This window comes from Poecilia mexicana, unplaced genomic scaffold (assembly GCF_051168715.1).
Source record: "Poecilia mexicana isolate PSO_F unplaced genomic scaffold, ASM5116871v1 scaffold_14, whole genome shotgun sequence".
In the NCBI taxonomy this organism is placed as follows: Eukaryota; Metazoa; Chordata; class Actinopteri; order Cyprinodontiformes; family Poeciliidae; genus Poecilia; species Poecilia mexicana.
The window spans coordinates 15,381,224-15,408,289 of NW_028263383.1; the positions used below are offsets into that span (position 1 = coordinate 15,381,224).

Consider the following 27,066-nt stretch of genomic DNA (forward strand, 5'->3'; position numbering starts at 1 on the left):
TACTTCAACTGATTATTTCCAATTCATTTTCTATTTCCTGTTTGGAAACGTATTGACATAAAATGGGGGGGAGTAGATTAATACATGATAGTAACAATGGCAAGTTCTATTAGTGACTTATCAAAAAAATATCTGGCTTTTACCATAACTGCTCATCATGTTATATACATGGATATGCTTTAAAAGGCACACAGAATGTAGATAAAACCCCCCATTGTACATTTCAATGTATTGTAAGACACACGTTAAACTATACTAAACTTTTTCACGTGAAATTAAAAAAAAAGAAGAAAAAGCCACAACTGCCAGTTAACATACATTCAGATAATCTGTATTTTAATTTACAGCTAATTTCCAATAGTACATGACGTTCCTGGGACTAATAGAATTGTTGCATGTGGTTTATTACAAAATAAGGACCAGACAGGGGGGGATGAGGAATGGAAATTAAACATATCCTGATATCTGCAGTCCACAAGAACAGAAAACTGCAGAGAAATGCCCCTAGTGCGACAATGGAAAGACAAAACACGTGAATCCCACTCTGAAACGGTGGCACAAATACACAGTGAAACTTGAGATGTTGAGGTATCCAAAGCCACACGTGGCAAACTCGTCCGTTGTAATATAAACATGTATTTATGCTTCAGCGGTCAAAGTCAAGCCGACTGAACCATGAGGAAACCGGTTGCTAACATCTGCAAAGCGAAGCATTAAGAACAGACTGGGCAAACTTCGAGAACTACTTTGCCTGGTGTAATTCTCTCTTAAACTACCAGCAGGTTGTGCCAAAACTCTAAACATTTAAAACGCACCAGACGGTACAATACAGAATTAATCAACAGATGTTTTCAGTAGGTGAGTCTTTGATGAACCGTTTAGTCAACGTGAAAAAAAAATAAAATAAAATTCGAAAAGTCTGCAGGTCAAGTATTTTGCGAAAAAATATCTAAAAAGAAACAAAAATGTAATGATACATTAGCAAGCTCTCTGAAGCCCTTTGTTTTGGGTTTACTATAACTGAGAAGATGAGAAACAGATGTTTAGATGAAGAAATGTAGAGAATCCCTTCATTTCCTGTTGGATTTAGAAATACTGTATCATCAATTAAACTGCAGCAACTACGTTAAACATTTTTCTTCCATTTGTCACATTTAAAAGCTCAAATAATACGTGGTTAATTAATAAGATTAAGCTATGATCCTGCAGGAAAATTGATTCCTAAAATGTTCCTAATATGCTCAGATATTAGTGCAGCGGGAAAAAATAATTTGTCTGACAGGAAGAGCTATGAATTTAAAGTTCAAGGTTACTTGCCAAACTGCAGTAGCTGACATTTTAATGCGTTTTAAGCAGATTTACACTTTGACTGAGGAACAGGGTGGATTCAGAGTTTCATAATGTCTGAAAAAGCATGACAAAAAGAGGAAACAGAGGAAAATAAAGCTAATAAACCAGGATTACGCCACACTCTTTTCATGAACTTGCATGTCAAATCAATAAGAAATGTTTAAAGTTTACATTTCAAGCATGAACCAGCATGAACAGTAAAAACAGCTTCTGGCGTAGATTTCCCCTTTAAACACCGAGCATAATGTCGTACTGCATTGTGATGTTTATTGATGTTTCACAGCATCTTTACAAGTGAATTTACTTCTTTTTTTTAAGTTGATGTTGTCTGGAGTGCTGAAGTTTTCCAGAGGATATGACAAGATGCTTATTTTCCCCGCTTCCCAACACAATGTCAAAGTTGTGAACACGAATAAAAAAAGCAAAATAATAATAATAATAATACAGGCAAATGTCCCAGTCAGGCCGAGGGAACTATAATCTTGAATTTAAAAGGCAAGAAAGATCAGATGTATCATTTTTAGAAGAATCTGCGTTTGGTTCCACTGGTGTCTCAGAACTTCTTTACATACATGGATACTGGTTCCACATCAGCGGATGGCTATCAGTCCAACATCGATGAGTTTCTGTATCTTCTGAGCGATGACCGGATTCTTTAAGTGGCTGCGAGAAACAGAGGAAAACGATAGTCAGATCAAGTATTTCCAGAGGGTCGTGCGGCGTTAGCCTGCAGACGTACTCGCTGAGTGCCTGCGGATCCTTCTGCATCTGTTCGAGGATCAAGCGCATGGCTGGGTCAGACATGATCTGCTGGACCTCCGGGTCGGCCATGGCTCTTTTCTTCACCTCCTCTGGGCTGTCGTTCCTCATGGTTTGGCTGACCATGCAGCGCTGCATGCCTTCTGTGGCTTCCTGCATGTCGGCAGAGCAGGTGACAGTTAGAGGGATTCTCCCTGACTTATTATGAGCAGACGTTAACTTGTTTTATACTGGAAATGGTACAAATTCCAACAAATCCTGCAGTGAATATTGTGTTAAACATGAACCCAATCATTGCTGTTTGGTTATAAATATTCAGTCTGATCAAGTTTGAACTTTTCTAGATTGATTTATTTGTCATAAAAGTTGCTTTATAAAACAGACATGCTGAGCAGAAGAGGTTAAGGCCTTGTCCACATGTATCTGGGGTCTTTATAAAAACAAATATCTCTGTCACATCATTTAAAAAAATGAAACTTTTTCTGAAACCACAGAATTGGTTTCAGAAGTTTTCATCCACATAAACCTGCATAAATCTGCCCGACAGTTGTTTTAAACATTTATTTGAGTGGACAGTTATATAGAACTTATTTTAAATAGTGTATTACAACATAAAGGAAAGAAAACATAAGATTGGGAAATGTGTCACAGCAAGTATGTGGATATTTAGACATATTATTTGTTACAGGGAGTAATGTGCAAAACCCCAATCCTCCGTTTTCCTATGGACACACAACATAAATATGGAGTTTTCTCAACTATCACTTTGGTGGGAGTTTTCATAAATAATCGCTTTTTGTGATATAAAACTCAGTAACAGCTACGATGACGCGTCGGTCTTAAGCTAACAGAGCCATCCAAATGGGAGGAGAAACAATATGGAGCAATGTAATCTGAGAAGCAGTGTGGAGCTTGAGGAGGAATATTTTGACTTCAAATTGTCTCAATAATCCTTCAGAAAAGTATCGGCAATGCTAGATATAATTATTCTCTAGCATCAGACATTGGGTGTCTAAAAACACCTGAATACTCCAAACTTCACTTTAACGATTTTTAATACATGTGGTGTTGATGAGAAGCCGCCTGAGTCACTTTCAGCTTTTATGGTGTATGGAAAATACCTTTGAGGATGAATCCAGCTCTAATGCCTTCTGGTACGCATCCATAGCTTTGGAAAAGTCTTTCATGGCCTCCAATGCAGCTCCCTTACGTGTGTAGCCTTTAACTATGAGCAAATTCATTTCAGTAGTTAGAAAAAACCCTGCTTACACTTTACACAGACATTATTTTTAGCTCATCACTCAAAATACTTACTGAAACTGGGCTCAAGTTTGATGCATTCTTCACAATCCTGATGGAGGAGAAAAAAATCAAACGCAAGCTCAGAGTGGATTAATCTAAATGGTGTTCAGATGTGCGTTTAGCGTAGTGGCGTACCTTCAGGGCGAGCTGGAACTCCAGCAGCTTTGTGTAGCAGGCAGCTCTGTTACTGTACAGTTTGGCATCATTGGGGTTTCTCTTAATGGCCTCAGTGTAATGTTTCATGGCTAAGGGGTAGTCTCCTGATAGAAAGGAAACAAACAAACAGCATCATCTTTAGGCATCATTGTAGCTCTGTAATCAAGAAAACTTAATACAGGCAGGGTTCTGCAGGTTTCACAAACTCAAAGTTAAGACCATTATAAATGAAATTTAAGACCTGTATCGCAGCAGGAATGTGCAAAAGAGCCCACATGGTGCCAAGCTAAATAGCACAGAATGAATCAAATGGGTTGGTTCATTCCAGAGGAACTGATAAAATGGTGAAGATGAACGTCGTCCAGCCAACCAGCGAGCTAGAGAGAAAAACTAGCTAACTAGAGTTAAATAGTTTTCTCATTCCTCCATTTTGTCAGCAAGAACCAGAACCAATATACACTTGCTAGCTAGCTAGCAATACAGCCTTGCTAACTGTGTTTGCCAATATACCCTTGCTATGTAGTAAGGATATATTAGCAGCTATGTACCAGGAGCTTAGTACTTAGGCTGCTGGTACCTAGCTGCTGTCTTATATACATAGTCTTGAGAAAAAAAAGACTACATAGAATATATAAGACTAATTAGTCCTGCCACCATAACATCTAAGACTTGACATAACATATTCAAGGCCAACTTACATTCTTTTCAAATTAACTTAAGACATTTCAAGGCCTTCATTTTAGATATATGAATTTAAGACTTTTTAAAGGTGTGCAGACATCCTGATGTAAACCATTTTACAAACCTTTCTGGAAGGCATCATTGCCCTTGTTCTTCTCTTCAAGCGCCAGTTCTGGGTTGATATAGGCTAGTTTTTCTTGCTCTTTTAAAATCTTCTCTGCCTGCATTAGATGAAGTGAAAGTGAGTGAGATTCTCAGGCAACGCTAACTAAAAATTGCCCACTTCTCATCTGGTAAATGTTGATTTTTTAAAGCTTCCCACAATCTACTGCACCTGTTGACATTTCTTCAACACATCTGGAGTCCGGTGCTCAGTCAGACTCTTGTTAAAGTATTGGATAGCTTCTTTGTATTTCTCTTGTTTAAAGTACGAGTTGCCGATTCGAGCCAGGGCCCTGCAAACAGAAGGAAGGATGTGAAGTGATGGATCAGACATCTCAGAAAACTACAAGTGCATCTTAAAGTTAGAATATTGTGAAAAGCTTTAATATTTGGTCACTGGTCTCAGAGTACAGGTTCATTGCACAGAGTGAAATATTTCACCGTTATTGTTTACAGACAATTAAATCAAAATTCAGTGTTGAAGGAAATTCAGTACCACACCCTAGTCAGCTAATTATGATGAATGGTTCCTACCAAACTTCATCCTTCCACTCAACTTTCTATGACGATGCTTGGATCCAGCACTCTTAACAGTAGTTACGCTTTTTTGTGCATTTGACTGGACAAGTGTCTCCAGTCCAGTCAAAGCTGTTCAGTCAGCTATCTTTAGAGACAATTTAGAGACTCAGGAAACCTTTGCTGGCGTTTTCAGATAATGAACTCATTAGGGTGTGTCAACATGAGGCCCCTATATTATCTGTTCACAAAATTAAAACTTTGACACCCTAATTTTCTTTTTTTTTTTTTTTAATCTTCCAGCCATAATCAGCAAAATTCCAAAAATTAAAGGCTTGAAATGTTTCACTATGTGTAATGAAGCTATTGAAAGTAAAAGTTTCCTTTTCTGAATTGTACTAAATTAAAAGTTGTTTTTTTTCACAATATTAACTTTCTTTTAAATTAACTTAGGTTAAAAAAATAAAAAAAAACTAATGAAATACATTGAAATTTGTTGTTGAAATGTAATGTGACAATTTTAAAACTTCATCAAGACATTAAGGAAGTTCATCTTAATCATGCATTTCTATTAAGACTTTGATGCAGTTATTTTTTTCATGTTTGGACCGTCGATGCACCAAGATGCTCTTTACCTTGTAGAATAAACAAATGAAGAACTTACTTTGCTATTTGTCTGTAATCTTCTCTGTTTTCTCGGCCGACATCAATGGCCTTCTCGCACAGCTCTCTACACTTTTCAAACTCTCCCTTCTCAAAATAGACAGCTGGGAAGAAAATGTGAGACAAACTTTAAAAAAAAAAAGAAAAAGCCAAAGGTTGACAGCTGAATTAATTTGAAATTACTGTAAGCTTGCATCAACATGTCTTTTCTTGCTTTTGTTGCATCAAGAAGCAGATATTTTTAAACAGTTTGGAAAACAGTTAAGAACCAATACGTCTGAGTGCACAAACCTGCTTGATTAGACATATATGTCATGTTGGTCGGGTCGTGCTTAAGTGCCTGATCATAATGTTTCAGTGCCTTTTCAAAGTCTTTATTCTTATATGCAGCATTCCCCAGTTCCTTTTCCTTCAAAGCCTGGAAAACAGAAGAATAACAAAACGTCACAGCCGAGAATTATCAGAAGGAAAGATGGAAGAGGGATTCGCTTTTAGCCCTTTTACCATCTTTTTGTTTTCAGGGAGATCTTCCTCCTTGGGAGGAGGTGCTGGGGTCTCTTTGGGTTTGGGAGGAGAGGGGGCGTGTTCCTCTTCCTCCTCCATCTCTGACAGGTTCAACCCCAGGAGCACAGAGAGAGTCGTCATTACTCTTGGATCCTGCAGCTTCCTGCAAGAGCATTGAAAAACAGATTTATCTGATTTAATAAATTTACACGGTGCTGGACTGCCTTCCAGACAAAGAGTGAATATTTCCTAAGGCTTTTTGTCTAAAGTTACGTACGTGCCGAGCTCTGACGGTTTGTTCCTGAGCTGCTCCAGCAGTTCTCTGTAGCTGGGATCCGTTAGAAGCTCACGGGTCCGAGGATCGTTCTCAAGCTTCTGATACAGGTTGGGCATGGCAAAGGGGTTCATCATTGATTTCTCTGGTGAATGACAAGATTACTTTATGAGAGACAACAAACAAGAAATCCTCCACAGACAGTAAAGAGTTAAGCTCATTAGCTGGATCCGCTACAGCAATATTTATTATGACCATTTTGTGAATGACTTTTTAAAATAAAACACGTTATGCAAATGTATCAATCGTTATTGCACTTTTTTAAAGTAGAATAAAAAGTCAGATGTGCTTGAAGCATGTACTTTAATACAGAAGGGAACAATCCCTTCATTTTCATCTTGCTTCAAAGCTGCTAAATCTTATCAAGTGTTTTTGGTCTTTTTTCTAGTGCAAATATCTTAGTACACTTGAAATAAGACAAAACTGATTTACAACTAACTTTTCAGCAAGGTATTGGAGCTTGTTTTAAGTAAATTGTTCCTTGATATTAATGGAATAGTACTAGTTCCACTGGCAGATTATTTCACTCTTGTTATAAAGTAAATTGCCTGCCAGTGTACTTTTTAGTACTTTTCTTAATCAATATTATGGAATAACTGACGTAAAACAACTTGCTGAAAAGTTAATAAGTATAGTTTTGTCTTATATCATATGCACCAAGATATTTGCACTAGAAACCGGACCAAAAAATACTCAAGAGTGTTTTTCAAGAGCGTGAAACAATCTGCAGTATATTTTTTTCCACTTATGTGGTGGTCTTTAGAAAAAAAAATGGAATCAAAATCAAAGAAATCCTGATCGGTACATGCCAAATAAAACTGACTGTAGTGTTTATATTAGGGATGTGCCGATCAGGTTTTTTCCTGCCGATACCGATACCAATCACCCATGAGGGCCGATACACCGATACCGATCACATAATTATTATTATTATTTATTTTTTTTTATCATAAACACTACCAGTTACATTATGTGGAAAAAGGAACCATGAATTCACCTTAATTTAGACAAAAACTTGTTTTTAATAACTTTTTTCAAGAAGAAAACTAAACAAAACAGGCTAAATAATACAAAGAGCCAAAATAAAACCTCTCAACATTGCCAAAAAAATTCAAGTATAAAACTTAACATTCAAAGGCAAAAACAGGATCCATACAATAAACAATCCAGAGTTACTGAATGAAAACTTCCTGATAGCATGGCGGCTAGCTGATTACTGCTAGCTCTGATTGGCTGTTTCTGACTGAGCGGAGTAATTATGCAGAACAGGGAGGAGATCAATTATTTTTTCAGAGATTATCTGTCTCATGTTAGGACAGCGAAAGTTTTAATACGTATGTAAAATGTATTTTTTAAGTTAGATGCTGCAGCTTTAAGCAGGTTCGGTGTGAGAGTCACCACCAGTGGAGCAGAAGCGAAGCTCCGTCTGTGAAATATTACTACCTGTAGCGTAGCAGCGGTTCAACAGGAGAGCAGAACCAGCGTCTTACATCGCAGCTCGAAGACTTAAATAATTTTGCGGGTTATTTGTTTAGCTTTCTGACCGTCATGCTAATCCGGGTGAGTGTTTGTAGCTGTGCGCTGCTTTACCTGCTATCTGATCCTCCGTATGTCTTTTTTACTGCAGTGAGCCTCGATGTAGCCAAACTCCGTCAAGTATGGCACTGTTTTTATGTCGTATTAGCTTCGTTGTGTTGATGCATTTTGACGTGCTTCAATTTTCCGCCGCAACAGCAAACTTCCCCATTCACTCAGTGCGTTATAGTTACACATCGCTTAGGATTTGTTGCTGCGCGTTTGCGCAGTGTGAAGGAAAGAGGAGACCAGCTGCACAGGCAGGCTGCGAAATGAGATGATCGGTATCGGCAACAAGAGCCAATGATCACTGATCACCGATCATGCACTTTTTCACGAAAATCGGCCCGATTATGATCGGTGACCGATCGATCGGCACACCTCTAGTTTATATCAGTGAATCTTTTTGTATAACCAAACTAAACAGTCATGCTTTCGTACCTGCAAGCCGAGCTTCGATATTCTGCAAGCCCTCCTTCAGCTGCTGGTTGTTGGGCTCTTTGCGGAGCCCCTCCTGGTACGTCACTCTGGCCTCCTCTAGCCGGCCAAGAAACTCCAGAGCGGCGGCTTTGCGGGAGTATCCCTGCAGGAAAAGTTGGAAGGTTTCAAATTATGTTTTTGATCTATTTTTTTCCCCTTCTGATTCCTCAAATTGCAGCAAGACACGAGAACTCTCACCTTGCCCCAGTCGGGCTTGATCTTGATGGTCTGGACGGCGTCCTGGAGAGCATTCTCGTAGTTGCCCTTTTTGGCGTAGGCAGCAGAGCGGTTGCTGAACAACACATGGTTTGATGGATCCAAAGCCAAGGCCTCGGAGTAGCAACGGACAGCTTCGTCGATGTTTCCTGCACTCAGCGCCTTGTTGCCCTGGTCTTTCAATGCTGACACCTAGAATTCACACATTTGCTAAATGTTAGCACATACAGAAAGCCCAGCAGAAGCCGAATGCAACCTTTGACAGCTGCTGCCGACAGATCTGAAAAAAGAACAGCTGTCTGTGCTGAGCTGCTGATACAGGAATGCATTCACTGTGCTTAATACACATTCAACAGAAGTAGAATAATAATAGTAACAATGAAGGAGATTGCAACAAAACTTTAATGTAATTTGGAGGGAATATAAATAGCTTAAAAACTACATGTAGACGTCTTTAAACAGAGCTGGCATACATTATAAATATTTGATGGATTTGTTTTGATGTTTAACCATCAGCTTCTCCTGTCTTAACAGTAATAACACTAAAGAACATGAGAAAGTGATAAAATAGTATTGATCCACACTACTTCGACCAGAGCAGTCCAGCTCCAGACCCTCTGAGGACTGATTTTGATCAATATTACCGTAAACTCACTAAATGGAACCCAGCATCTAAAATCTTCAAAATAATTCATTAACATCACTACTAAAAATGGGTGTGGCTATTTGTTTTTTTTGTTGTTGTTGTTGTTTTTTTTAGTTCAATGTCCCAAAGGTCTTTTGGTGTGAAATGTGCGAATCGACCTCAGAACAAAAGCAAATGACTGTGTGAAGACGTTAACCGAAGCTAGCAAGAGACGATGAAACAAGTCCTGTGGGCTGAAAGGCCACTTAGCCATGAAGAAGCTATTATTACAAGAGTGACATTAAGAGATTACAGTTTGCAAATGCACTAAAGGACAAATGCCTTAGTGTTGGGAGACATGCTCTGCTGTCTGATGATAATAACATTTAAGTGTTTGGCCATAATGTCCTTTGTTAGATTGGACAGGAAACAGGGAAAGCTATGTGCAGTAGCATCATGTTGTAATGTAGGAGGAACAGGTGCACTTCACAGACAGATTGTATCAAGAAGAAAGATCATTATTTGTAAATATTGGGACATTTAAAATTGTTCGTGTCTTTCAGCGTCCTTGTTTTATAAAAAAAAAACAAAAAAAAAAACAGTTACAGCTGGCTAGATCTGGCGTTCAGGCAAAGAAACAACTTGGGTTTTTACTAAAGCATTATAATGCCCTTCTCATACAGGCATCATTAAATATATTGGTGATTTAGAAAGCTTGAATGCCTGGGACTTATAATTAGAAGTCCACATACCGCAATCCAAGCAGTTCTTGCACACATAATACTGTGATCACATTAAATTTGCAATATATTGTGAAAAACAAGAGGATAAAGAGCTGATCCCAGCCTCAGAAAATTTGTGTGCCGAGTTGAAAATACTTGTGAAAGCAAGGCATCCTACGAATGTCAGATGTTAAAGTAGAAATGGACAAAGACTACAGCAAATTACTCTGAGAAATCTGTGGGACGGTATCCAAAATGTTGCCCTAACCTCATCTAAAACAAATAAGAAAAAACTGATTAAAGAAAAATTTTGTCTGAATTACTGTGAGAAAAAAAGAAAAGGTATTTTATCAAATGTTTATAAAGCTCAACTGTACATCGTCTCGTTTAAAGCCATTTCAAGTCAATGCAAAGTATCCATTAAAAATAATAAACTTTAACTCTGAAGAAGAAAACTAAAGCCAAAATTTCACATTTAAAATGCTTTATCCATACATGTCCTTGGCAATATTTGAGCAGTATTTTAATGTTCCTTTCAAATATTATGAGATAGAAATTGTGACATTGTAACCCAGTATTACTAGGTGTAATATTGAGAGCAACAAGCAGCATACACAGCAAATTAAATATATCCTTGTGGCTCCTAGGCTAGGTAAATATTATTTTCTATAACCTGTTAATATAAAACTTCATATTCTGGAGAGTATGCGCACACTCCTATCAGTGCAGTGCGACTGTCTCAAACTATGTGTACACTATGTTCCGTTATATACATCGAATTGTAATTACAGAGCAACTCAGTATTTTACTAACTACAGAGACAGTTCAAAACATAAACTATCATCTGAAAACCTTTCGATTGAAAACTGGAAAGTTCGAGAGGTCACGACAGTCTGTGTCGGCGTGCGGCTGTAGCCATGACAGCGGCGCCGTGTGCATCTAGAATGATCCTCCCGTCTGAGTGTGAGCTCGTGCTGAAGCAAGCCCCAAAAAATCACTACAGCACGTGCCGCAAGAGAAAAGTTTAAACAGACAGTGCCACTCTTCCTCAATAAACAAATGAATGAAATAAGTCCAATAAAATCCATATCCTTCAATGAACTAATGTCCTCGCGGTGTGAGCTTCATTAGCTGTCGTGCAAAGGTTAGCTAACTCTAGATTCACTGAGACGTTTTACCGTCAAGGATATTGAAGTATTTGAAGCACTACATTGAAACGATAAAGCAATAGCCCTGAAACCAGAAGCAGTTTTACTGGGACATCCTGCTATACTGCGAACTAATAAAACGAGCTAGCGCAACGTTTGGCCAAGACTGATTTATCTCTACGGGGTTAGCTGCAAACAGAATGCTGATCAGTTTTTGATTAACTGATCAGCCTTCTGTTTGTATTTACCAATTGTAAATACATGATGTAATTTCACTGTTAACAGTTTCCAACATTTTTTGCATTTCCTAACGGCTTAGAAAAGCCCACTCTCTAAGCTAACTGGCTGCAGTGAATGACGCTAAGCTAACAAGCTAAGAAACACTGAAATCTCTCAACGCTAAAGCTAACTGACGACGCTAATCTACAATATTTTGTTGGTAAATATTACGAATTCAGCTTAAACGAGATAGGCTGAAAGACTTGGTTTAAACACCGAAGCTAACAATAGACAATGAAATAAGTTAAGGGACACTTACTGTCTCCATGGTGCACGCATGCGATTCTTTCCAGAAACTACTTCGGACCAGCGCCTCCCCCTGAACAATGTGTGCAAGTTGCCAGTTTGGGATGTTGAAAATCTGCATTCAGTGCGTGGGGCAGAGCCGCAGCACCAATATATACACTACTATCTGAAACTTCCAGAAGAAAGGGGGGGAACTATACCTAAAGCTGTCCTGCTCAAGATATGTTCCCCCCCCCCCCCTAGATTCTCAATGTTGTGTAATTCATTACATGTCATAATATTCATATTATTGCAGATCAACAAATCTTCGTAGAAATTTACACACTAAAAAAATAAACTTAAACCTGTGATTTTGTGTATCAAATAGTCGTCTAATAATGTGATGAAATAAACTTGTACACATTAATAAAATAATAACCGATGCGTTTTTTTTTTTACAATTGGAATAAGATTGTACTTTTTAAATAAAGTTAAAAAAAATAAGTTGTTTTACGTGGCTAACGCCATCGCCGATAAGGTTATCACGTTTAAGAACCTTTAAAGAAATTATGCCATGTTTCTACACAAAATGTTTTAAAGAAAACATAACAAAATAAGCTGATTCATTCTAATTCAATTCAGAAATACTTTTCTTTATCCTAAAGTGAAATTAAATGTTTATGTTATTCTAGTACCTTAAAAGTCGTTTTGGATGGTGATACATTCCCCTATGCTCCAAACAGTGGAGAAAACTCTGGTCACTTGAACTTTCGATGGTATCTCAGGAAAGAAATTTCAGATCATAGAACATAATAAAACTTTATTGCCGTTTTGAATACATAATCTTTTCTAATCTGTGGGCCCATACTGGTTTGTGGCATCCAGAATTCTCAAAAACTATGTACTGTATCAATCTCTCAACTGATATCACTTGTGTAAGCATTTATGGAAAGCTTTGTCCTAAAATTACATTTTGTTCATCAAAACAGTAAAAAATAATACTAGTTTGTTTGAAAAGATCTCATAAAAAACATAATTTACAATGAGTAAATACCATAGCATCAAAACATTTTATAATGTCATTTGAACCAATAGTTTCCCTGGTGGAGGCCACATGTAATAGATAATGAAAGGTAACAATGTGCAAAAATATGATTCTGAAATAGCCAGGATCGTAATTAGCTGTATTACGAAGCCCCGAATTTACTTGCGGATCGTGAACGCATCATTATTGGTGGCGCGTGAACCTGTGGAGCAAGGTAGTGAACTGAAATATAAACTGCGTCATTATCTCCTCGGCTATCTTGCAAACTTTAGGTAAGAAGAGCAAGTGTATATGTACACTAATTACTTAAAACGATAACGAATAATAAAAGTAAACTGTTGCTACATTTCACACCTGTTTCTAAGTTAAACAATCTTGCCAATGCAATTTGCTAGCATAACGTATAGCTCACGGTAATAATGTTACACTAAATCTTTGCTGAACTTGTATAACGATTAAAAACTGCTTGAAACGTGGTAACTGAGTACTTTTCGCATTGTGTTTGTATCAGTAATGTCCAACACACACTAGAGCTATCTTTAAAAAATATATATATATTTTTTCTGTTTATTCCTTCTTCGTTCTGCTAATATTGTCAGTATTTGCTAGCGGAAAGAACAGCGGGATTTAGTGGCCAAACATGAGGAGACAGGAACAGCAGCTGGAGAGACCAGCAACGGGTTTGTTAAAAATATTTCATTAAAAAAAAAAAAAAAAAAAGAAAAGGTATTGTTCCAGGATAGTTTGTATGTTTCACAAATGTACTTTCATGTATTGTATAGGTTTGCTTTCTTATTCTGAAAAAAAATAAATTGCGCAACTACATCCACCCCCATCCAATTGTCTTGGTAAACCTTGGTAAAAAGTGTTTCCTTTCCTTTGCTTTTTCTGTTAGGCTACCTGCCTTTGTCACTCTTTAACCAGAGGAAGAGAAACAGAATTCCTCTGAAATCTGTTCCTGGTGAAAATGAGTTCTTTTCACCAAGTGAATACATGGCCAGCACCAGTTCAGCTGCTAGTGTAGGCCCCTCAGGTAATCACGCTTCTGTCACTAGGTGGCGGCACATTCACAGAAAATATTAACAATACCAGACTACCTTTGAGACGTTTTTAATCTCTTGGGATGTATTGTTTGTCTTTTCAGCTACGTATGAATGTTACCAGGCCTCAGATTCTTCTCCAAGTTCTCCTCAAAGCCATCAGTGGAACAGACAAGGTGTCCCAGAGTATGCTAAACCCCAGCAGTATGGCAACAGAGCTTCTCCTGGACCATCTACAATGAGAACCTACACACCCATAGCACATCCATACAAAGCCGGGGCCAAGAGGTGCTTTTCAGTGACTCTCTGACCATCAGAATGTCTTGTGAAAACTTTTATGACACAGCAACAATCAAAGTAAAGCGGTATGCTAATGCTATATTCAGAATTTATTAGCTGCATTGCTTTCATAGGAAGAGAATCTCAAAAACTCATGTGGTTGTGAACAGTTCAAGTGTTTGAAAAAAAAAGTGGGATAGTTTACAGAATGTTCAATGCAATAACTTATGACAAGCAAATGAAGGCAACCCATTTCATTCAAAAATAAGGAAACTTGCTTATTGTTTTTTTTTTTTTTAACCTTTAATTAAATTACTAAAATATCATTATTGTGTTGCTTCAGCTCCATGACGGGTCAGTCCAGCAATCCAGCCGGACAGTGGGTTTCGAGCTCCGGTGTCAGTCCCGGACATGGCCAAATTCAACATCCCTATGGCAACAAGAACCCCCAAAGCAAGCCAGCACAGCATGCAGGGTTCTCTCAGACGGCTCAGCAGTTGTCCAACAAACAAACCTTCCCTGCACGTCAGTTTTCCCAGCAGTCCAGACCTCTTCCTCCTCCTGAAGCTCCTCCGGCCGGCGTGCCGCCTGCCCGAGCTGCACAGCAACCTACCAAGTCCTGGACGTTTACCAACAGCTTTGAGATTCAAAAATCAAACTTTATCGCAAAAAAGAGTTTGAATCAACCTCCAACAGCTAAACCAACCAAAAAAGAGGTAGGAAGTTGCATATTCTGCATGCTACACGCATAAATCTTGAAATAATCATTTACAGTGCGCTATTTTGATTGTTTTGCTGTTTTCAGAAGGAAAGTGTTCCAGCGAAGCAGCCTATGGAAATCTCCCTGAGGATCCTGACCACAGTTATTAACGGAATGAGACACTGGAGCCAGTTTAAAGATAAAATTCCTTACTTGTTTGAGATATTTGGTTAGGGAATATGAAGTTCCTTCTGCTTACAGCTCATTTGAGATATTTCTAAACACCTTTAAATAGACAAGTTGTGACTTTTCCCCACAGCCACTCTGGACTCTGCAGTCACTCTGGGGCTCTACGGAGCCAAGAGCTTTCTACTGAGAGACGGGAAGGACGTGCTGCAGTGTGTCTTCTATGAAAATGTGAGTTTGAAATCAAATGTAAACAAGCGCATCTCTGTTCGAATATATATTTAGTTAAGCTACGTTCAATATGACGGTTGTGCAATTTATTTGAACCAAATGATGTAAAAACAACAAAACATTTGCTTGCAAATTTTGCTCTTTTTAAAAACTGTTCATGTGACTAGCACAAAACTCAGTCTAGTAGTTATGCAGATGTTTAGCAACTTATTCCTGGATTTCAGATTTTTATTTTTAAAAGTTTATCATTTTCCTTTTATTTTGCAGCTACTCTCTACTTTGTCACAGAATCTCACTGAAATATACTGAAGTTTGTGGCTATGAGGCGTCATTATAATAATTTTTATTAACATCTTCTCTCATCACATCAAACTCAAAAACCTTCAGACAAAATAAACAGCACAGTGAAATAGCCTTACTGTTTTTCCTTTTGTTTTTTCCTCCATTTGATGTCCGTCAGGAGCAGCCGCTGCCGCGCCTCATTCGAGGTCAGGTCCATCGCTGCGTCGGCAACTACGACCGCAGCAGAGACGTCCTGGTATGTGTGTCCGTTCGAGCCGCTCAGCCGTCGGAGCAGAGGAACGCTCTGGAAGCCGTCAAAGTGTCGGACGCAGAAATGAGAGCGCTGGCCAAGATACTCAGCGAAGTTTGAGCACAAAATGGTGCAAAATATTGTTTGTCCAGCTTCTACTGCAGATATCTTACTAGACTTGAAATAAGATTAAACTGGCTTGCAAGCAACTTCTCAGCAAGATTTAGGAGCTTGTTTTGAGTCAGTTACTATTTAATATTGATTAAAAAAAGAGTATTAGTTTGACTGGCAGATTTTTTTCACTCCCAAGATTTTTCTTCCAGTGGAACTAGAGCGATTTTATCAACATTAAGATGTTAGTATCTTAAAACAAGCTCCTTTATCTCGCTAAAAAGTTACTTGCAAGTCAGTTTAGTAGTTCTCAAACTAATAAAATTTAAGAGTAAGTTTAATTAAGATGGTGTGTTTTAGCAGTGTGGCGGCTGTCGTCATCAGTCAACATTTGAGATTCATAAGAACATTTCTATATGCTCTAGTTTGTCGAAAAAGAAAGGTCGCTTTAACAAAAATATTGTTTTTGTCATTTTCCCTCAAGGTTGCAGCTTCCATACTTGTATTGTGTTAACATTTACATGCTCTCCTTTCCTGTTTCTACAATTTTCTGTGAACAAATATAACGGAAAGTAAAGCGTCTGTTTTTTAGAAGTTATGAAATTCGTTTTATTACAAAGAAATGCCACAAAAACAACACACAAATTAATTCGGTTAAAACCTAAAACCAATCAGTTATCCGAAACTGAAAAACGGGGCAGTTAGGAATAAAGTGATATCAACAACAGTTAGTTTATTTACAGTCAAATTCCACAATGAAAAAAAAAAATCAACATATTTTCTCTACAAAACACTTTTTTTTTTCCTCCAGTGCTGAGACTTTACACATAATTGTCCAACAAATAAGGAAACGAGTCCAACGTCGTTACCCCAGTCACGCACAGTATGAGGTCCAGTACACTACTTACATTTCTAATTCCCATTAGCTTTGAAATATGGCAACAAAGTCATGTTAATCTTTCAGTTTATGTCAGTATTGAAGCCCAAATTGGGAGTTATTTAAAGGTTTAGTCTGTTAGTAAAACTCTGAACAATAACTGAATATGAATCTTCTTAAACACTCGCTGAAAATGGAGGTGGGGTTGGAAGAAATTGGCAGTGAACAGGAAAAGTTAATTGTGGATATTTTATACCAGAACTTCAAAAGCAGAAACTGGATCATATTTCACATATCATTTTGAATCGTGTGCCAGCTTAAGAATGTAAAATCACTGAATTTGTTAAAAAAAAAAAAGGATTCAGAGAATTAATGTTAGCTGAGCGCTGTAGCCGCTCCGCGAAGCAGCTTGAGTGATTCACCTCTTCAATAATTTGCAGAAGCGTTTCAGGGGGATAATTTAAAACGAGCGCGTCGCTTTCTTGGCGGCTGTTATCCTCAAGGATTCAAATACATCTTTTCAGCATTTCTCCAAGCTATGAATCACACACTGCATGAAGTACATAAAAACACCTTACCATCGAGAGGAAAAGAGTAGAAGAGAAAAAACACGTCACATGACACAACAGAATCCTCAGTTTTCAGCAGAGAGAGATCAATACCTGATAACTGTATGAAACTTGTCTTTGTTACGTCAAAAGGCACAAGTTGGTCAGATCACATTGAAAATCTAGATCAGCTGTTCTACCATTAACAAAGTCCATCTTTTCATGCAGTTTTAGACACAATCCCTACATCTCCTGGCATTTTGCAACATTTTCTTTCCTGAATTAAAGTTTAGGATCGGGTGTCGTAGGCAGAGAAAACAAGCACATCACACAAACAAATCTGGGGATGAGGGTGACAAAAACACGCAGCGTGTTCAACATCTTTTTATTATTCTTTTTTGTCTTTTTCCTTTATCTTATAACAACACCCCTCGTTGTGATTTCCCTCCTTTTAGGTCAGGAAACTGATCTTTAAATTGTCCATTCAGTGGTTTTGATGCTGCGTCTGCGATCCTTTTCTTTGCGTCAGGAACTGAACTCAGTCTTTGAAAGCTGAACAATGTTTTGACTCCCACTGGTCAATTCAAGTCCCAAGAGAAGAGGGCAAAAAGAAAGAAAAACCTTCCAAATATCAAAGTTCTTACTTTAAAGAGTTTAGAACTTCCGAGTTCCCATGGATTTATTTACGACCAATTCATTCTAGAGGCGACCCATTTAAGGTTCAAATGTCTGTACAATTTCCTTGAAATCCTCGAACTGTCCTTATTGCCTCTTCGTCAAGCTTTCGTAGTTAAAAAAAAAAACTTGCACTGAAACATTAATGTGGCTGAAATCACAGAGCGTCATGCTTCCATTCGGAATGTTATATGCTTTCATTCAACAAAAACAAAACAGAAAGTTTGCTGTTTAAAAAGAATTTTAAATGACTTCAATTTGAGTTCATAACATTACAGAAGCAGGAAGACAGCATTTGTTTTTTTTCCTTTATGCATGTGTGTGTTTTCAGCTTCAGCGAAAACAGAGCTGGGCAGAGCTTCTCCCAGGAGCTTTGCTAGGTGTCTCCTCAGGACATCATGTCCCGGGACATATAAAGTGGTCAAGAGTAAAAGAGGAAAAACAAGACGGAACTATAACAGAGTGGGCAGCGGGGTGGGGGACAGCTGCTCCTTCGGCGCATATTTGGCAAAAAAGGGCAAGAAGACGGTGAGCATGACTCCAACGATCGCCAGCATGTAGCCCCAGCCGATCTGGCACTCGCCGGCGTAGTAGATGTCAGCGTCTCCGCAGAAAGATCGGACCAGTGAGGAGTTAAGGCCAAAAGGGTACACCAGCAGACCAGTGGCCATGATGAACACTGCAGAGAGAGGAGAGGGGGAAAGGGAATGTTAGCATGACCTACAGAAGAGAGGAAGGGCTTCACACAAAATGTGTTTCAAGGATAAAAGATGTTGCTCTGTGTCAAATATTTTGGATCTACTTCTGTGGTTTGCAGAAGTCCATGTGTTATAAGTAGTTTACATTTCTAAATACATCTAGATTTTGTATATTTAGTCTTGAATTACGTTTGGTGAAGCGTTACACTTGTACATTTCCTTAAACGTGTTGCTTCTTTTTAACAAACAAGCCACTTTCAACCAAAATTTGAAGCCCAACATTATTCATACTCTCAGTAGATTGACAAGAAATGTGAGATTAACCAGGAAGTTTGTTTCTAATAAGAAATGAAATGTAAAACAATGTAAAAGTAGTATCAAATTTTAAGAAAAGTATCTATTTTCTTCTCAGAAATCAGTTGAAAAAATCTTCATCGACTGCTGAGGAGCTTTTTTGAAAGTTTCCACTGATAATATTGAACATTCATATTTTGTGATTGGAAGACCTTCATGCCATCACACTAATCTGTATCTCCCTGGACAGATTCTCTGTTAGATATAGTCTACGGTATGGATAATTTTGGTCTTAACTGTATGTTTAACAAATATAATTTATTAAGATACTAAGTTAACTTACTTGTGGTAACTCATGTAGGGTCTTACATTTTAAGAAATAATTACCTACATTTTTGTTTTCACTAATGTACGACTTTTATCCCCAAACGACTCTATGCAATATGACTAACTGTTATATCCACCAATGCCCACTTGGTGGCAGTAGATGGCTTGCTTAATTTGCCAGTAGCAGATTGTTGGTGCTTTAACAGCCAAAACAAAAATTTCAGTTACTTAGATAACAAAAAAATAAATCTCAACCTACATTTTTAAATGTTTAAAAGTTTTCCTAAGCTGTCATTTCATTATATTGTGTTTTTTGGGGGGTTTCTTTTTGTAAGTTAGTGAAGAAATGAACACAGCTGCTGTAGAAATGAAGCCTTTTTACCAGTACTGTGATCTGCTTCCTCAGACATTATCATCTGCACCCGTAGAGCCTGAGAGCAGCTCACGTTTTACAAACCAAGCCAAGTCTCCTGCTCCAAGCTGCCAAACATTTATTGACTGTGCTACAGACTGTCATGGATGCTCTTAGTCATCCTGAGAACTGCCTGGGTTTCCATTACATTTCTAAGTACTTTCAGAACTGAAGAGCTAATGTTGTTGAAAAAACCGTGAACTTATGATAGCGAGGAACTTAAAAAGAAATACTACAAAGATTTCTTTCATCACTCCGTATTGATTTTGTCAGAGTTCTTTCGTTCAAAGGTAGCAGCTTTAAGCTCTGGGAGACTGTATTCATGCAACAGCTGTAACAGCTTAGATGTATGAAGATCGAATCAATGGTTGCTGAGGACAGTAAACAGCTAGAGGTGATGCTCAAGGTACACTCCAGAAGCTTTGCTGGAGAAAAATGCGGGGAAGCACAAAAGTGGTATAAATCGATTAAGAAAAGTTATCTGTTGGGTGAGCTCTCAGTCTGCTGCAATATCTCTCAAAACAGAGTTTTTTTTTTTTCCTTTTTTGTTTTTTAACCCTCGTGTTATGTTCGTTTGTGAGGTACAGCAATAATGTTCCCGGGTCAATTTGACCCGGGAACACCTATCGTGTCAGAAAAAAAAAAAATTCTCCAAATCTTTTTTGTGTCTGATTATTAACTCCTATACTAACCATTTCAATCAATATTTGTGCAATTATGTTTTGTATTCCTCACAAATAAAGGATCAATGACAACAATTTACTCATTCGGACATAAAAAAATGTGATTTACATATTTTTTATGGCCACTGAAAAACCTAAACACAAAATAACACTAAGTATCTTTGAAAGTGACTTTTTGTAAATTTTTTTATATTAAATTTAGATTTTTTTTTGAAGGGGTCATCTTTATAATTGAACTTGAGACCCTATTCTGCCCTGGGTCAAATTGACCCGCTGACTAAAATCAAGACAAATGAGTCCTGAAGATGATCCTCCAGGTGGATTTCCAGTTTAAACCTGCATGTCCAAAATATAACTGGGTTTTTCATCACATGCTGCCCAGATTTTTATGTCATATTTAGCTGGTGTGGAAGGCATATATAGTGTAAATGAGCAGCGACCTCTGAATGCCAGCGGTGATCTTTATGAATGCCACAAATCTTCCATCTACTGTGACATTGGGGCCTGTTTTATAGGACAGGAGAAGTTACAACCCACATGTTCCACACTGTTGTATTAGCTGCTAGTTTGTCTTGTCCATCGATTGTCAAATCAGATTACTCTGGAGAAAAGTCTCCAGAAACATTATGGCCCATAATATTACCCTGCCTGTCTCTGCATCCCTTAGACTGGCTGTTGATTCATTTTTTGACTTGAAAACTCTGGTCAGAATGAGGACCTCCAAATATGCATGTAAATGCATCTGGTCCAGCTCCTTCCAGTTCTCTCCAAAAACTCGCCTTCCTTTTAGACTTGTCATTTCAACAATGATTTTCTGTTTTGCACTAGACACGAGTAGCTCAGACTGACTTGATGTCTGTGATGTGAGTTACTGCCATCCTGGCATGATCAACAAGAAGTTCCAGAGCTTCCAGGGTTGTCATCTTTTTATTTCCCTGCTGCTCATTTCCTGATCTCCAACAGTGACAATATTACATGTACCTTCAGTGTGTAATGCGTTTAGGACTCCCTTGCAGAGAGTATTTATGTCCCCCCCCTCCACTTCTGCTGAGGGTCCACTCAGTGTGGGTGGAGTTTGTCCACAGGAACAGAAAAGGTTCCTGTCAAAAGTTGCATGAACACCTGCTTTCTGGCAGCTTCCTAGTGAAGTAAAGAGAATAGTGAAAGAGTGGGTTTGTGTGCGTGTTTAGGTGTGTGTGTGGTGTGTGTGTGTGTATGTGTGTGTGTGCATGCATGTGTAGTGTGGTGTTTGTGTGTGTGGTGAAATATGTCTTATAGGTGCAAGGAAACAAATAGAATTGGACATTGTTTTAACCTTTTTACCCTTCAACTTGTATGGCGGGTCAAATTGACCCTTAACAGTACGTCTGTAACAAATGGACCTAGGGGGGGCTGCAAGTGTGTAAAATGAACCATTTTCATTTTATACATAGAGTGCACCTATTAAGACAAATAGAAAAAGTTTCATGCAGAAAAAATACTTCTATTTTTTTTTTATTTTTAAACTTTGAAACGGGTCAAATTGACCCGGAACATAACAGGAGGGTTAAAGGGTAGCAGCTCGGTAGATATTGTTTTTCAAGCACCACTGTATTGGTGTACATTTTAAAACATTAGTACAACAATTTGGACGTTTTCATTTGTAGCGTCAAGTCATAAAAATGTTTAAAAAAATAAAATAAATAATAATAATCCATTGTCACTACCTTGTTGGTTGAATGATGATGTGTAATTATGCAGACAAACAACCCTAGAAACTGGAATCTCAGGAAGGTTTGGGGGTTTTCAAAACCCAATATGGCCGACTCGTACATAAAACTCAGTTTTCTCAAATTTTTGTTTCTCAATAAAGCTTATGCTTAACTATATAACATTTAGTAAAAATGTTTCTACAGAATCTGAAAGTACAACATGCACAGAAATATATTGTTATATTGTTAGTAGTCACAACAAATTAGTTTGTATGCACCATGTATAATAAAATTTCTTTTGAAAACAAAGGAAGTACAACAAGTAGCACAGTGTGAGGTCCATGGTTCCTTAGACTTTGTTTTAGAGTCTTTCCTTTTAGCTCGGTGTATCAACCAAAACCAGTATCTCACTGCTGTCTCCCTAGCTCTCTATGTTTTATCTGTATTGTGTAACAAAAAGAAAATCAGTAGTGTAAAAAAAAAAAATCAACAGAGGAATGAAATCACAACGGCCGACTCAAAGAAGCAGCAGCCAAGCAGAGTCATGGTCAGATCTTATCAGGCAGACCTGGACGGAGTTCAAGACGTCGTCTTGATCAGATAAAAAAAATGTTTCTTAAGGTTGAAAGTATCTCTGCAAGCCTTTAACAAGAGAGTAGGGCTTAAAAAAACCCAACCACTGGTAAAATCCACCACAAATCAAACGGATCAAGTTAATCAGCAAAGAAATCCCTGGAATGTTGGAAATGGCTTTGACAGATATTAAAAGAAGCAAACTGGCTGACAGCCTGAATTTATCCGAAAGCGAATGGATAATGCAGAACAGTGTGACATGCACTTTGTGACAATCCTTCAATTAAGGCCAGGGAAACTGAAGCATCTGCATAGCTGCCACCGCAGGGTGTACAAGCCTAATTTCTAAAAGATCTTACATGGCCCAGTGGCCTAATCTTAAGAGGAGCGGCCAGCGCGCTTGAAGAGGCTGACATGACACGAAGACGCCATGCAGGGGGTCTGAAGCCTGAACAGGCTCATAGCTCGTCCCACCAGGGCTTCCATTTAACATGGCAAAACGAATAACAAACCTCAGAGTCCGCTGACATACAGCAGACACCACAAAGGACTGACTGGGGCTTGTGTTAGCCACAGGAAGAAGACGACTAGCTTTAGTAGGGGAAAAGAGAATTCACGTCGTTATGAGGCTCAGAAAGACTCAATTTATCATCAAACAAAGACGAGAAAAGTTCCTCATTTAGACCCAAATGTGGGACTGTGAAAGAAGCTAGCACTGCAGCAAACAACCAGAAAGGAAGCAGTGAGATGCTTAATCATTTGCTTCCTAATAGCCGACTGCACAAATCCCCAAATTAACAGCCTGCGTACGTGAAAAAAGAAGAGAGCGATAAGGAAAAGCACTCATGACGATCAGGTCAACAATTTGTTTTAGTCATGGCTACATAGGGAGGTCATATTAATGTCTCGTAAGCCAGTGAATAATGTAGAAGTTTCAAAGTTAAATGGGGATCCACGCAGGTTTCACCCAACCCAAATGGTAAGACATGATTTTCTTAAGATGCATTTCCCCCATTGATAGCTGGAGGCAGTTCCAGTCAGAAGCACACATCAATTTGGGGGCTTTTTATGAATCCAAACCATTTTTTTAAATCATATTGGACTCTCAACATCAGATAAAAGAGAAATATTTACACTTTTAACGAACAACACATGTAAAATTTAGCTTTTGGTCATAATGTTAGGAAGTATTTTCAGAAGAAAAGAATGGATTGGATGTTCCAGCTGGTCAATGATTCCCAAACACACATCCAAACTGGTTTTGGGATGGATATAGCACGCTAACTTTAAACCCCATTTCAAAATGCTAATTCCATTAGCTCCACCCATTTAAGATTAAGAGTTGGCAAATAAAACTAGAGTAATGCAAGAAATTTAAAATGTGTGTGGCTCAAGTTCACCCTGCTACATTCAATAGCCGTAGATTTAATAGTTTCTTGGTTGTGGCCTTTTTTTCACATGTTCCTCAAAGGCTGGAGAGGAATTCTTTGTTGCTTCTCCTCCTTGGGTAAATGTGGTGTTATGGGCGTGTCCCGGACAAAGACAGCACAAAAGGAAAACAAAATCAAATAAAACAGATCAAGAAACGCAGAACTACTTTGCAAAGAGTCACTTTTACCAGCTTAATGAGCCGAATTAACCTTGAATCTTGTTCTCAGCGGTGTAGCAAGAAATGGAAAGCAGCTCGCCGACATGGTAAAATAGGCTCGCAGCAGTGAAAATGAGAGAAAGAGATTGAATGGGATTGTGGAGCAGGAAGGTGTGTGATAACCTGGCATCCAAGCGTGACAGCGAATCACTTTCATCCCAGACCTCTAACACAGAAATCACTGGCTCAGTTTATTACAAAAACTAAGACGATCACAGGAGTACTCGCATGCTGCGTTTTCGCGAGTTTGGCCGTAGAAATCTGTGATCTGCTACTGTCGAAAATGTCTGAAATCCAATATAGCGTAATCTCATACCTTCAGTCGTCTTCGGTTTTATTCTCCGTGGTGAATAGAAACCTATTGTGTGAGCATCAGAGATCCATTCAGCGACTCAGATTCTGCTTTGGATCAAACTCTGTGGCTCCTCCGCTGCCATCGTTACCGGCCCCTTTTGCTATAGGGACGGTTGAATTGTGCTTGGTGACTTTCCGACAGCGAAAGCAGGACATTTTTAAGTTAAGCAGTGCTGCTGCTTTTGTCTGTTAGTTTTCTCCTTTTGGGGGGAAAAAAGAGCACAGAGAGAGCAGAGGGGTTTCAAAACAGGTGAAAATGTTTCACGTTGTATTAGGTCATACACCAACACAAAGTAGCAGATAATGATAAAGTGAATGGAAGTCCTCCTGTTTTCACTGTTTATATATATACTCTGATATACAAAAATACAATTTTGTACAGCTAGGTGCATATTGCAGATTTGGGTTGGACTTTTTAGGTCTGGCCTGAAATCTACATCCACGAACAGCCGTAACTCTTTTCTGTCAACTGGGCAACCGCGAGTCCTGCTTTTTACAAACAACAAACAGCAGTTTTAAGCAATCACATGGAAGAAAGGTTGTCCAGTGAGGTTGGACCAAAACCCAACGTTTTGCTCAACACTGTGATAGAAAACGAACACCATATTATCCTGAAAACACAATCAAAACCATTTTTTTTCCACCAGGGACAGAAAAGCTGGTCAGGTTTAGTCTGAATCGGGACTAAACACAATATATACATATATATATGTGTGTGTGTGTGTGTGTGTCATTGTCGTTCCACTTCATACACAACACTTTGTTTTGGTAATTTCACAAAAAGAAAAATGTCAAAATACAATGTTTAATATTTTTGCAAGGCACAGACAGGTTTGATCCCGAAATGGTCCAAACACAAAGGCAGGCTGACCGTCGGATGGAGACCAGCTCCGCTCAGATGACGATAATCAAACAAACACCAGGTGAATCATGTACAGAATCACTTGTATCTACATAGAGAGCAGCGAAAACAAACTTCTTCTCTGACGGCCGCTCAAACGGAAACATCTTCGGGTGCAGTTCACTTCAAAGACACATGAAAGAGAGCAAACGTTTGACTGTGGCCTCACCTAAACCGGAAAGGCATTTGATGTCACATTATCTCGCGTTGCAGAGACATCGACACAAACCGGCAGAGAGAAAAAAACAACAACAGATTATTATTCGCTGTAGTGCCTCTTCAGATGCACAAAAACAACTAAATGATGCTAGTAAGTATTGATTTTTCCGGACAAAGCGTTTCTTGTGCGTGTTTGGCAGGAAGCGTGCTGTGCTGTACGTACGGCGGCAGAGAAATGAAGCCTAATCACACATGCAGGTCAGAACCCGCCGCTCATGTGCAGTCTCCATCTTGCTCTTCCTCGTCATCTCGTCCCTTCTCTTTCTGCACGAGTCAGCACTTCCAGGGGGACGGAACAGGTGGACTTTGCGGGCCCAAATGTAGATAATAATATCCCAGATTGGTCCAAGCCTGGTGATGTAAGTTTAGAGGTGATTTACAACAACAGCCTGGGGGCAATAAACCCAGACTCTGACCCAGATACACACACACCTTCAAAATTGTCAGAGTCCCATAACGATGTCCTCGTATAGAAAAATATGCAGCTGAAACCAGATATTTACGTACGCTGCATAGAAAGACAATCTTGTTTTCTGTTACTTGAATGTTTTAGCTCATTTTGGATTACAATGAATCGTTGCCATTTGCTACATTGCAGAGAAATGAGTTGCAGATTTTTCTTTTACTTACTTCAGAATTAGAGTTTGTAGACATTTTGTGAGGGTTTAATCAAGTTGCATTTTAAAAGCATACCAAGCTGTGACATCATCATATTGGCTTTACCAAATCATAAAGTAATCCAACATTTCTCTTTCTGCGTTCTGGTATTTAATATTTAGAAATGAACTTAACTGTCCCGAATAAGGAAATGGTTTTGTCTGATTCAATGGCAGACAGTGACAAAAATAGGTCACATGTCTTTTTATACACTGTATGTAAATATCTGGTCTCAACTGTAGTCCCAAAAGGCCTTAATTAGTCACTGAGTATATTCGCTGGAGATGTGTCACGGTTCCCACAATAAAAGCAAAACAAAGGACAGCAAATTACAGCGACGGGCCTCTGGGAGGCTAACTCTTCCCTGGCCACACACGCAAGGAGGATTTCCATTTTCCTCTCAATCAACAGGAAAATGGAAACGGGGCTCTGCAATGCGTCGCGCCCACCTTTGACTGTCCAGCCAACTTCCAGTTAGATAGCAGGGAGAAGGAAGCAGAGGCCAGACTCGTACAGGGAGGCGACGGGGCATTAAGGAGAGGCAACAAATGCGAGTCTCCTCTGCGAAGATGATAAAACACAATCACCTTCAACGGAAAACGAGCCGGAGCAACACGCGGCGCCACGCACAGACAACGACAGATGGCCCGCCGCAGTCTCTACACGGCTGAACGTGCGGCGGGTTTAT

General features: G+C 38.8%; 3 protein-coding genes across 4 annotated transcripts in view; 1 reads left to right on the forward strand and 2 right to left on the reverse strand.

Moving 5' to 3' along the window:
- Positions 1–309: 309 nt before the first annotated feature.
- stip1 (stress-induced phosphoprotein 1) lies at positions 310–11,840 on the reverse strand. Its single transcript, XM_015009722.2, has 14 exons — positions 11,732–11,840; positions 8,681–8,890; positions 8,444–8,585; positions 6,371–6,512; positions 6,094–6,256; positions 5,881–6,007; positions 5,591–5,693; positions 4,583–4,703; positions 4,373–4,469; positions 3,547–3,671; positions 3,424–3,460; positions 3,231–3,334; positions 2,090–2,262; positions 310–2,013 (listed from the first exon to the last, which is right to left on the reverse strand). Exons 1-14 carry the CDS (start codon positions 11,837–11,839, stop codon positions 1,941–1,943), a joined length of 1,725 nt encoding a protein of 574 aa, XP_014865208.1. The 5' UTR covers position 11,840; the 3' UTR covers positions 310–1,940.
- Positions 11,841–12,936: 1,096 nt separating this feature from the next.
- spata22 (spermatogenesis associated 22) lies at positions 12,937–16,424 on the forward strand. Of its 2 annotated transcripts, none has more exons than XM_015009730.2 (7): positions 12,937–13,014; positions 13,638–13,775; positions 13,887–14,070; positions 14,405–14,777; positions 14,867–14,990; positions 15,081–15,178; positions 15,639–16,424. In XM_015009730.2, exons 2-7 carry the CDS (start codon positions 13,736–13,738, stop codon positions 15,828–15,830), a joined length of 1,011 nt encoding a protein of 336 aa, XP_014865216.2. In that variant the 5' UTR covers positions 12,937–13,014; positions 13,638–13,735; the 3' UTR covers positions 15,831–16,424. The 2 variants fall into 2 exon arrangements, with proteins under 2 accessions (XP_014865216.2, XP_087868383.1); XM_088012257.1 differs by lacking the exon at positions 12,937–13,014 and adding an exon at positions 13,034–13,422.
- A 110-nt stretch (positions 16,425–16,534) lies between these two features.
- lhfpl7 (LHFPL tetraspan subfamily member 7) overlaps positions 16,535–27,066 on the reverse strand; it is a 134,524-nt gene continuing 123,992 nt past the window's right edge. Inside the window, exon 3 of the mRNA XM_088012258.1 lies at positions 16,535–18,600. Within this exon, the coding sequence (XP_087868384.1) occupies positions 18,374–18,600 (227 nt within the window). The 3' untranslated portion in view covers positions 16,535–18,373. The remainder of the gene's footprint in view (positions 18,601–27,066) is intronic.

Bases quoted from the DNA above. Each gene is read 5' to 3' on its own strand.
- stip1 (XM_015009722.2), bottom strand. From the start codon at position 11,839: ATGCAGATTTTCAACATCCCAAACTGGCAACTTGCACACATTGTTCAG. The intron at 3,461-3,546 runs GTACGCCACTAC...CTCCTCCATCAG, and splicing joins AGTTCCAGCTCGCCCTGAAG to GATTGTGAAGAATGCATCAA. The intron at 3,335-3,423 runs GTAAGTATTTTG...ATTTGCTCATAG, and splicing joins CAAACTTGAGCCCAGTTTCA to TTAAAGGCTACACACGTAAG.
- spata22 (XM_088012257.1), top strand. From the start codon at position 13,383: ATGAGGAGACAGGAACAGCAGCTGGAGAGACCAGCAACGG. The intron at 13,776-13,886 runs GTAATCACGCTT...TTGTCTTTTCAG, and splicing joins TGCTAGTGTAGGCCCCTCAG to CTACGTATGAATGTTACCAG. The intron at 14,071-14,404 runs GTGCTTTTCAGT...GTGTTGCTTCAG, and splicing joins TACAAAGCCGGGGCCAAGAG to CTCCATGACGGGTCAGTCCA.